Source organism: Salvelinus alpinus, chromosome 13 (genome assembly GCF_045679555.1).
Source record: "Salvelinus alpinus chromosome 13, SLU_Salpinus.1, whole genome shotgun sequence".
Taxonomy (NCBI): domain Eukaryota; kingdom Metazoa; phylum Chordata; class Actinopteri; order Salmoniformes; family Salmonidae; genus Salvelinus; species Salvelinus alpinus.
Genome location: NC_092098.1, coordinates 27098359 through 27110603, shown reverse-complemented (window position 1 = coordinate 27110603; position 12245 = coordinate 27098359). Strand labels below are relative to the sequence as shown.

General features: G+C 42.4%; 1 protein-coding gene across 12 annotated transcripts in view; it reads left to right on the top strand.

Annotated features, from left to right (window-relative positions):
* The window catches only part of LOC139537468 (nuclear receptor corepressor 1-like), a 121745-nt gene that overhangs the window by 73363 nt on the left and 36137 nt on the right, over positions 1–12245 (top strand). For all 12 annotated transcript variants that reach the window (XM_071338799.1, XM_071338795.1, XM_071338803.1 and 9 more), the window contains 2 exons: positions 5870–6000; positions 6929–7227. In XM_071338799.1, the coding sequence (XP_071194900.1) occupies positions 5870–6000; positions 6929–7227 (430 nt within the window). The remainder of the gene's footprint in view (positions 1–5869; positions 6001–6928; positions 7228–12245) is intronic.

The following is a 12245-nucleotide window of genomic DNA, read 5'->3' as shown; positions in this document are numbered from 1 at the left end:
GAGAATATCACATTTGGGCTTCTGTAACAACAAGACACAGGTGTTCTCTTTATAAATATAAAATAAAAAAAACTGGCTTTTGGTCCAGATCATCTGACATTCGAGAGAGAGAGAAAAATATATACAGTGCATTCGGAAAGTATTCAGACCCCTTGACTTTTTCCACATTTTGTTATGTTACAGCTTTATTCTAAAAATAAAAAAATCCTCGTCAATCTACACACAATACCACATAGTGCCAAAGCAAAAATAGTTCAAAAACAAATTTAAAAATAAATCATTCATCGTGTTCAGGGCTGACCCAGTAACCAGCTGAAATGTAGGGCACAAGGATGGCATGTCCCCCCCCCCCCTTAACTCTCTCTACTCTTAAATACCCCTGCAATGGACTGTTTTTCGTTGTTGTTGTGAAATCTAATATTTTCTTCATACTCTGCTATATGGATGTCGCATGGATCTTTTATATATTTTATATTGACCTGCGTTAGTAGTTAGCACCTCATAGTTATTGCACTGGAGAAAAGCATTCACAAAAAGTATACACATTACACTTGTATTTCCTAAATGTCTGTCTATCCACCAGACCCGTTGTGTGTTCCTCTGCTTGGCTGCCTGCATTGCCATGCGGGATGTTGAAATGGATCCTGACTGGAATAGCTGTTATTTTATGAGGTGACGGAGCCTGCTGACCTTCTCCAGCCATGGCCTCCAGGGCCAAAGGGCGTGTGTGTCATGGAGTCATAAATGTGACCTAGAGAAGTTCAGGTCACTGGGCTGTAACCAAGTCCACATGCAGGTTACATGGGAATTAATACCCACACTATAAGCCACACAGATGTTACTCTAGTCTACAGCAGGTGGCAGACTTTCACACAGACGGCAGGAGAAGAAATTAAGGAATGTAATTGTAGGGAAATCAGTCAGCGCTATTGCCACGTCTTTTTTTACACTACTCTCAATAATGCCTGCTTCTGTTAGACATGCAATGGCAAGAAGTGGTTTCCCTCCCTTGTTCTTTTCTTCTTCGTAATCACTTGGCAGTGAATGTTTATCTAGCAGCAGTCAAGCAGAACCCATTAGCTTTGGATAGCGACGCCAAGAGAGCCAAACCTTGCCTTCAGCGCCTGAATGACCAGGTGCCTACTTGGCACAGTGACCTGGATCATGACATGCAGGGGGAGAGTGGACAATCCACTGTTTTTGAGTTAGACCTGTGTTCAAATGCTATTTGAGTCTTTCAAATACTTGTTTGATCTAGCCCACCTGGAGTGCCATATGGACGGGTTTTGCAAGCTCAATAAAGCACAGAGTATTTGAACCCAGGTCTGGAGTCCAGTGTAGTGGAGGACAGAAATTCTAGTAAGTTTGTTATCTAATTGGATTAGCCTATTGGATCATTGGATCAAAGGTCGAACTGAACTGTAGGTAGGTGGGTTAGATGGCTTGCGGTAGATAAGTATTTTCTGTAAAGTTTGTTCTGTTTTTCTTTGCTCTCTTGGAGAGGAAACCAAATCGGACTTAATTGTACGTGATGAGTGTTTTCTGAAAGGGTTAAGTTTTTTTCCCCCCTCATTTGAGTTGAAGGTCATACCAAACTGAATTGTAGGTAGATGGGTAGGTTTGAATAGCTAGCGGTAGATAGTATTTGGGTATTTCTGAACGGTCTATTCTCCTCCCTTTCCTCATTTGAAGGTTGTTAACAGCGTGTGTGTGTTTCAAAGATCTCTCTGATGCCCCATTTAAACTCCAGGTTAGGAAAAGATGATCTTGTGGTTGTCATTTCCTAACTCAAACAGCACTAGGGAACCAGTGAAAAGAAGGTGAAAGAGAGGGGAGAAATTAAAACTCAGACCAGGTCAGGGGGGGGGGAAACTCAGTCTAAAAATACTGGCAAACAACAGGGCTCCATTGAGATTTGGAGAACATCAGTAGTGTGGAAGCAGCACTGGAAGCACTTGAGCAGAATGGGGAGAGAAGACAGGAATGCCATCATGGTGCCCAGATGGCCTCCAAAATAAACACAAGTGATCCCTGACCCCACCAGGACTGCTCTAGTGTGGAGGAATAACTGGGGTACAGAAACCTTTTTAAATGGAGTTTCACAAGTGGTATTACCTGAACGTGTTCAAAAGGAACACAGATTTTTGTTGTTGCTAAATGTTTTCTGTTTTTTTGCTGAACATGACCCATGTCTACTTGGCCAAATGGTCTCTCTGATCTGTCTGTAGATCGAGCCTACCACTAATGTCTGTCTTCATGCATTCAAATTCATCCTTGTCCCTCTTCATGCTTTTTAAATCTACTTATCTTCTCTGCCTTTCTCCCTGTTTCTACTATTTCTCTCTTGTTCTCTTTCCCTCTTGCTCGCTCTCCTTTTATCTTCTCTGCCTCATTCCCCCTCTGCCTCACCACTGAGTTTTGAAATTCCTTGGCCCCATCCGGTACCAGCATGGGATGTTTGATTTGGCATAGCCAGACTTGTTCCAGCACAGTACTTTCGTGGAACAGGCAGAGGAGGGAGGTAGTCTGTGGTGTCCTGCGCCAGCAATGATAATAAAGAATGTTGCTCTATTCTCAATCACTCTGTGGGACTTGTCTTCAGACCTGTATCTGACCCAGGGGTTCTGCTATCTAGTATCTACTGCTTTTAGTGAATACATTGTAAACTATTACTGGTAAATATGTATGTAATGTATGCTTATGTGTTACAAACGTTCACTATGTGGATATACTTTACCAGTCAAGTTTGGACACACCTACTCATTCTAGGATTTTTCTTTAGTTTTACTATTTTCTACATTGTAGAATAATAGTCAAGGACATCAGAACTATGAAAAAACACATATTGAATCATGTAGTAACCAAAAAATTGCATTTCAATTAACAGGTGTGCCTTATTAAAAGTTCATTTGTGGATTTTTTTTTCTCCTTTTTAATGCATTTGAGCCTTGAGCCATTCAATTGTGTTGTGACATGGTATGGTTGGTATACAGAAGATATAACCCTATTTGGTAAAAGACCAAGTCCGTATTATGGCAAGAACAGCTCAAAGAAGCAAAGAGAAATGACAGTCCATTACTTTAAGGCATGAAGGTCAGTCAATCTGGAAAATGTCAAGAACTTTGAAAGTTTCTTCAAGATCAGTTGCAAAAACCATCAAGCGCTATGATGAAACGGGCTCTCATGAGGACCGCCACAGGAAAGGAAGACCCAGCGTTACTTCTGCAAAGGATAAGTTCAGTATTTACCAGCCTCAGAAATCGGCAATTAACTGCACCTCAGATTGCACCTCACTGAGTTCAGGTAACAAACACATCAACTGTTCAGAGGAGACTGGGTGAATCAGGCCTTCATGGTCAAATTGCTGCAAAGAAAACACTACTAAAAAACACCAAGAAGAAGAAGAACAGACTTGCTTGGGCCAAGAAACACGAGCAATGGACATTAGACAGGTGGAAATCTGTCCTCTGGTCTGATTAGTCCAAATTTGAGGTTTTTGCTTTCAACTGCTGTGTCTTTGTGAGATGCAGAGTAGGTGAACGGATGATCTTCGCATGTGTGGTTCCCACCATGAAGCATGGAGGAGGAAGTGTGGGGGTGCTTTGTCGGTGACACTGTCAGTGATTTATTCAGAATTCAAGGCACGCTTAACCAGCATGGCTACCACAGCATTCTGCAGAAAAACGCCATCCCATGTGGTGTGCGCTTCGTCCAACTATCATTTGTTTTTCAACCGGACAATGACCCAACACACCTCCAGGCTGTGTAAAGGCTATTTTACCAAGAAGGAGAGTGATGGAGTGCTGCATCAGATGACCTCAACCCAATTGAGATGGTTTGGGATGAGTTGGACCGCAGAGTGAAGGAAAAGCAGCCAACAAGTGCTCCGCTTAAATGGGAACTCCTTCAAGACTGTTGGAAAAGCATTCCAGGTGAAGCTGCTTGAGAGAATGCAACGAGTGTGCAAAGCTGTCAAGGCAAAGGGTGGCTACTTTGAAGAATCTTAAATATTACATATATTTTGATTTAACACTTTTTTGGTTAATACATGATTCCATATGTGTTATTTTGTAGTTTTGATGTCTTCACTATAATTCTACAATGTAGAAAATTGTAAAAATAAAGAAAACCCCTTGAATGAGTAGGTGAATGAGTAACTTTTGACTGATCCTGTATATAAATGTGTACTTTAGTGTTTTTATACAAAAATGCAACATTAAGATCCTTTTCATCATTGGTGCATCAGCCAAAAGTTATATTGATTGGTGGCTGCAAAAGTAAATCTTGGTTTGTACAGTATCTGCATTCTTGCTGTAAGCTAATGTGATTACTAATTGTCATGGGCAATCATAATGACTTGAATGATTGCGAATATGATTTTTCTGGGTTGGGGTAGTTGTTGGTTCAGGACACCCTCTCACTCACCCCATCTTTCACTGTAATTCTCTTCATTTAGTCGTCATGTGAGGCCTTTGATTTTCTACACCAGCTGAATCCAGGGGGAACAAGGGCATGTAATTGTACTTATGGTGTGTGTGTGTGGCATGATCCTGTGGACACCCTCTCCATGTGAAGATCATCAAAGGAAGCCATAGTCATCTTATTGGCACTGGGTGCATGTCCAGGCTGTTAGACTCCACTCCTGGTTCCCTTTCTTTTCTTATCTGGTTAGCTTTGAGGATATTGGACTGCCTGGTAAGTGGGGGAATAACCCTAGGGCAGTTAGGCTAGCTCGTTACATTATGACATAGTACTGTTCAGTTTGTGGGGCAGTCTGTCTGTTCTCTCTTTAGTCTGAAGAATTAAGCAGCAGACCACTCAGTGAACTTTTAGCAGTCTTTTGAATGTGTAAGGGGTCAGACATTGTTTGGGTGATTGCTGCAACAGTAAAGATTTAACTGCTGTTTGATTTGTGGCTTCGCTTGGCTGGAGAGTGCATTAATAGGCCATGAAATGGTATATCATATCTGAAATAAACCGTAGGTCGCTCTAAAATTCATGCTGTGATTTGTAGGTCCGTCAGTTTATTGCTTTGTGAAGGGTTGTGAATGGTAATGAAGATATTGAGAACAAATGCTTGAATCCAATTCAAGTCTTTAATTTACATCCCAATGGAAGGATCGTGCTCAGCTGAAACACTATGCCAGACAAGTTTTACACCTCATACTGTCAACTTGCACGTGTTCATTGGTCTCCTTCTCATTGGTCAAGTGCAAAAACACCGATACCAACTCATTGGTAATTTACATTAACACGGGTCTACATGGCAACATATGGCTTCTAGATAATACTGAAGATTGTGTATGCATTGGTACATCTGATCTTCTTAGTTCTCTGAGATGTGCAAAGCGGCCCATACCTTCCCGAGAAGTTAGCTATTCACACAGGCAATGTGTAGGAGAAAGGTGTTTTAGCCATGTTACAGAAATACACAGGTATTGAAACATAATCAGTTCCCATCATTTGGTATTTTTTACACTGTCACTGTTATTTTTCATCCTGAATCCTTTTCTTTCCTAAAGGGTGTTCTAGCGCACCACTATTATGTTGCCTTAAAAGGAAAGTGGGTCATGGCGAGCTGTTTTAGCTGTGTGCCTCATTAACCCCACTCACTCAGTCACTAAATAGGAATTCAAACATGGCCAGACTTTTAAAACTAGACATTAATGAGCAGTGGGCTGCCTTTTTGTGTACTTTCTGGCCCAGATTGAACTGCGTCATCATGATGAACTTGAATAGACTAGAGTGCTCTCTGTCTGGCATCATGAGAGATTAGAGAATCTCCCTATTTGATGACTCTGGTGAAGAGTTGCCATGTATACATTTTAAAAATAGTAATAAAAAAAAATGATCCTTGTTTTTTTTCTAGCAAATAACACGATCCTCACAAGAAGAAAAGTCTGACGATAAACCTGAAGAGGACAAGTTGGAGAAGTCAGAGAAAAAAGAGGACGAGCAGAATAAGGAAGAGGAAGAGAAAGATGAAAAGGAGGACTCCAGGTGAGTTTTGAATAGCTCTGTGTGTGTGTATACACTTGTGCATGGGTTTCCCACAGGTACAGCTTTTAGTCCTGGCTATAGTCAGCCTCTGGCCTGGTCCACCTCTGAGAATCTGTACCTCCCAGTAAATGTTTACCTTCAGGTGAGGTGACAGGAATTCTGGAGCCCTCATAGATGTGTTGTAAATCAGGCCATAGAGTGGGAGAGAACCACTGCCCTTCTCTGGGGTGATGGCCAGGCTGACCATACCACCCGACTGCTTTCAATGTTCCATCGATTACTCCTGTCCTCTCTCCTTCGGATGTTCTACTCCAATTAATTTTGAGATGGTGAAGGGTTTAGAAGAATTAAGGAAAAGCTAAATGAAAAAGAGCTACTGACTCTTAAGAGGAGAGCCCGGCAGACATCTTGACCCCAGGACTCTGATCCATTAGCCAGATAACTCCATGCCTTTTTACCCAGCTGGATCAGTGGGCAGCAGTTGGTCATGACTCATGTGTCCTAACCAACCATCAAATGAGAAATGCAAGTGCAAGAAATGCAAGTGCCTGCATAGCTAAATGCCTAGGAAAATCTAAATAATAGTCCAATCTAAATAATAATAATAAAAATTTAAAAAAAAACATACATTTTTTTACAGGCACTTGCATTTCTCATTTGATGGTTGGTTAGGACACGTGAGTCATGACCAACTGCTGCCCACTGATCCAGCTGGGTAAAAAGGCATGGAGTTATCTGGCTAATGGATCAGAGTCCTGGGGTCAAGATGTCTGCCGGGCTCTCTTAAGAGTCAGTAGCTCTTTTTCATTTAGCTTTTCCTCAATTCTTCTAAACCCTTCTCCATCTCAAAATTAATTGTAGATGAATAAAGTTGAATAAAGAGTTGAATTGAATAAAATAAAACAATCCCTTCTCTTGTGTCCTCCAGGGACATCGGAAAAGACAAAGACAAGTGTGACGGCGGGGAGGACGAGGACGGTAAGGAGCAGAGCACGCCACGCGGCAGGAAGACCGCCAACAGCCAGGGCCGGCGCAAGGGAAGGATCACCACGCGCTCCATGGCCAATGAGGCTGCCTCTGTGGCGGCCGAGGAGCCACCGCCACCCGAGCATCTCTTGCCCTCCGAGCCCCCTCAGCCTTCCAAACCTGAGCCTACTACCCAGAAGGCTGTGAGAGAACCCACCAAATCTGCACCGGGTGAGCCCCCCACGGACCCTAACAGAGGAGGTAAGCACCTCAGTTATTCTACGTTTTTGCTAGCCCACTACCATCCCCTGGAAGAAGAAAAAAATGTTTACCAAGATGCATCTCAAAAAGATAGACTTTTATGCTTACTACGGTGGTTTACTAGTTTTGTGGTTATGTTGTATTTGTGACAATGGGACTGAGTATATAATATAAGTCTCAACTCCTGTCCACTCGCGGTATTGCTCCTCAGCTATGGAGGCTTGAACAAGTGTGTGGGTAGTGAACTGTGGCTTCATGATTATGTTATGTGAGAGATCACTGTTGTGTTTTTTTCCTGGAAAGGCCCTGAAATATAATAGCATTGTGAGGATGCTTTTATAGGTCCCAGCTGTAGAAAAGGACGGCACAACTTGCTTAAATAAGTCCCAATGATCATGCAGCTGAGCTGAAACATCTCTAGCTTCAAGAAAAACACCACCATATAATTAACCCCAGTTACCTTTACACACATGTGATAGGGTGGGCAGTTAACAACTGGAGTCAGTTCTATTCATTAGCTATATTTCTATCATGTCACCGCACTGAATAGGTCCCTGGTTCACCAGGTTCAGGTTGATTTTGTTTTTGTTGTTTTGCTCCTCAACACAATGCCATAACATACTATCTCTCACTTCTGTAACCTAGCCAGAGGTTCAGTCTGTCTAGCCTATACCCTAGCCATCATCACCATGGCAATAGTGTGGTGTCTGGGGTGGACCTGTTGTCATGGCTCCTCACAGCTGTACCTCAGCCTAACCACTTAATTTGTCCTTGTGCTGCTCTGAGAGCTTCTTTTGATGTTTGTGTGCTGAATGTCAGACAGTGCAGGCCCAGGTCTCTAACCAGAGCATTCAAGCAAACACAAAAGTGTTTTAGAAAGGTGAACTTAAGCTACATCCTTGTAAAGATTTGAATGGAATAATTGATTATCCATCTCAGAAAGGTGAATATCCATCCAAGGATGTAAAATCAAGTTGTATTATTTTTCAAGGAATTTAGTCTTCATGGCTGATTTCTGTATTAACCAAAACCTACATGTTGTGCTGTCCTTCCCTCCTCTCTGCTCTGTGTTTTAAGTCTGCACCTTATTTCCCAGTCTGTCTGTCAACCCCCTGACCCCTCTTGGCTCTGGTACGTCAGGGATTTGCATAGGACCATTTTAAGTTCAATCTTCTGAAATGACTGACTGCTGAGCAGACTGTGCTTGTCTCCTCTCTTCTCCTCTGCTGATTCACTGGTCGATTCACAGCCTCCGTGTTGGTTTTGTGTATGTTAGGCTTGGGCGGTATCCAGATAGTCATACCGTTATCTTTTGCAATCCCGGGATATTCGGTAATACCACCACTGAACACAAAGGGGCTCTATTTTCAAACCCCACTGAGCCTTTGAAATCCAAAGGTTAGGAATGTTAACAAGTACATGTAAAATCCCATAGAGAATGCTAACGAGCATATTGCAAACATTTTATATGGTCTCTGATTGAAATTATTTGCAGGACAGACATCCCAGCTCAAAGTTATACAAGTAACAAAAAATGCTACTCAGTCTGCTGCCGGCACAAAACAAATATTAGACAGCAAGGCTCTAGAATCCAGGAGGGGAATTCTCTGATTTTACCAAGCAAAGCTTGATTTTGAAAGAAGCTAACCATTTAGCTAACTAGCTACTAAATCAGCAAATCAAAGGCACAACTGCATTTAGCACATTTTACACTGTTAACTTAGCCAGATAGATGTCTTATAACTACTAACATTTAGTTGTGAATTCCATACTGTAACTAGGTCCCTGGCGCATGCTGCACAAGAGTGAGTAACACTCAAGGCTCCGGTCTCATCTCTGTGTGCTTGTAAACAAACACCACTTGACTGGGGGTTACCGGTAAGCTTCATAATGAGAAATTATGTGACAGGTGAAATGAAGAATGCTATCTCCTAGTGTATTGCACAAGTTGACTGCAGGTATTTGCTTAAAAAGTAGCTTCAAATATAAACATTTATAAAAAATACGTCAAAAAAATTGTTTCAAAGGTATTGACAGGATTGGTACAGTTGAAGTTGAAAGTTTACATATACCTTAGCCAAATACATTTAAACTCAGTTTTTCACAATTCCTGACATTTAATCCTAGTAAAAATACCCTGTCTTAGGTCAGTTAGGATCACCACTTTATTTTAAGAATGTGAAATGTCAGAATAATAGAGAATTATTTATTTCAGCTTTTATTTCTTTCATCACATTCCCAGTGGGTCAGAAGTTTACATACACTCAATTAGTATTTGGTAGCACTGCCTTTAAGTTCTTTAACTTGGGTCAAACGTTTTGGGTAGCCTTCCACAAGCTTCCCACAATAAGTTGGGTGAATTTTGGCCCATTCCTCCTGACAGAGCTGGTGTAACTGAGTTAGGTTTGTAGGTCTCCTTGCTCGCACACGCTTTTTCAGTTCTGCCCACACATTTTCTGTAGGTTTGAGGTCAGGGCTTTGTGATGGCCACTCCAATACCTTGACTTTGTTGTCCTTAAGCCATTTTGCCACAACTGGAAGTATGCTTGGGGTCATTGTCCATTTGGAAGACCCATTTGCGACCAAGCTTTAACGTCCTGACTGATGTCTTGATGATGCTTCAATATATCCACAATTTTCCTGCCTCATGATGCCATCTGTTTTGTGAAGTGCACCAGTCCCTCCTGCAGCAAAGCACCTACACACCATGATGCTGCCACCCACGTGCTTCACGGTTGGGATGGTGTTCTTCAGCTTGCAAGCATCCCCCTTTTTCCTCCAAACGGTTCCATTTTTGTTTCATCAGACCAGAGGACATTTCTCCCAAAAATATGATCTTTGTCCCCATGTGCAGTTGCAAACTGTAGTCTGGCTTTTTCTTCTTGACTTTCCCACCACCATGCTTGACTTGAGGCGGTGTTGGGTTTTCCCCAAACATAGCGGTGTTGATTGTGACCAAAAAGGTCAATTTTGGACTCATCGGTTCAGAGAATGGACTTCCAGAAACCTTCAGGTTTGTCCAGGTGGTCTCTGGCAAAGTTAAGACGGGCATTTTGGATATTTTTTGACAGCAGAGGCTTCGTCCTAGCAACCCTCCCATGAATGGCATTTCGGTTCAAATCTAATTTTATTTGTCACATGCGCCAAATTCAACAGGTGTGGTAGACCTTACAGTGAAATGCTTACTTACAAGCCCTTAACCAAAATTCAAAAGGCACTTGCACATGCGAGCAATTTGTTTTGCAGGTGCATGGTAACAGTTGAACAGATGAAGGAAAAAGCCCTTAACCAACAAAGCAGTTAAGAAAATACCTTTTTTTAAAGTAAGATATAAGAATATCAAATAATTAAAGAGCAGCAGTAAATAACAATAGCGGGGCTATATACAGGTGGTACCGGTACAGAGTCAATGAGCGGGGGCACCGGTATTGAGGTAATTATGTAGGTGGAGTTATTAAAGTGGCAATGCATAGATAATAACAGAGTAGCAACAGCGTGGGGGGGTCAGCAATGTAAATAGTCTGGGTAGCCATTTGATTAGCTGTTCAGGAGTCTTATGGCTTGGGGGTAGAAGCTGTTTAGAAGCCTCTTGGACCTAGACTTGGCGCTCCGGTACCACTTGCCTTGCGGTAGCAGAGAGAACAATCTATGACTAGGGTGGCTGGAGTCTTCCTCTGACACCATCTGGTATAGAGGTCCTGGATGGCAGGAAGCTTGGCCCCAGTGATGTACTGGGCCGTGCGCACTACCCTCTGTAGTGCCTTGCGTTCGGAGTCCGAGCAGTTGCCATACCAGGCAGTGATGCAACCCGTCAGGATGCTCTCAATGGTGCAGCTGTAGAACTTTTTGAGGATCTGAGGACCCATGCCAAATGTTTTCAGTCTCCTGAGGGGAATAGATTTTGTCGTGGAACTTGAAGCTCTCAAGGAACTTGAAGCTCTCAATCTGCTCCACTACAGCCCTGTCGATGAGAAGGAGGGTGTGCTCGGTCCTTCTTTTCCTGTAGACAATCATCTCCTTTTGACTTGATCACGTTGAGGGCGAGGTTGTTGACCTTGCACCACTGTTGACGTTGAGACTGGTGTTTTGCGGGTACTATTTAATGACGCTGCCAGTTGAGGACTTGTGAGGCGTCTGTTTCTCAAACTAGACACTCTAATGTACTTGTTCTCTTTCTCAGTTGTGCACCGGGGCCTCCCACTCTTTCTATTCTAGCCAGTTTGTGCTGTTCTGTGAAGGGAGTAGTACACAGCGTTGTACGAGATCTTCCGTTTTTTGGCAATTTCTCGCATGGACTATCCTTCATTTCCCAGAACAAGAATAGACTGACGAGTTTCAGAAGACAGGTCTTTGTTTCTGGACATTTTGAGCCTGTAATCGAACCCACAACTGCTGACGCTCCAGATAATCAACTACTCTAAAGGACAGTTTTATTGCTTCTTTAATCAGAACAACAGTTTTCAGCTGTGCTAACATAATTGCAAAAGGGTTTTCTAATGACCAATTAGCCTTTTAAAATTATACATTTGAATTAGCTGCAGCAAGGGAGGTCTGAAAATCTCTAGATGTTATGTTTGGGTTTTCTTTTACCTGATTTATTATTGTTCTTGTGGCTCTTGGGGATATTTTGGGAAGGTGTCCACTTCTAGGCCGAGTCGCTGTCATGTTAAATGCTCTCCATTTGTAAATGATTTTCCTCACAGTGGACTGATGGACTTCAATCTTTTTGAGATGGTTTTATAGCCTTCCCCAGACTGATGTGCTCTCAGTACCCTCGTCCTGATGTCCTCTGAGATCTCCTTTCCTCTCGGTGTGGTTTGTAGTCACCTGGATGGGTAACACCAAACTGACCAGGTTTTTGATCGGTATTTATCAGAGTTCCGCCCAAACTCATTCCTAAAGATCTCTCCTTTGATTAGTTCATTTGGTACCCAATTATTTACCCACCTGATTTTACTTACCTACTTGATTTAACCAATGCAACTTGGGGTTCACTTATTTTTGCACCTGCACTAATT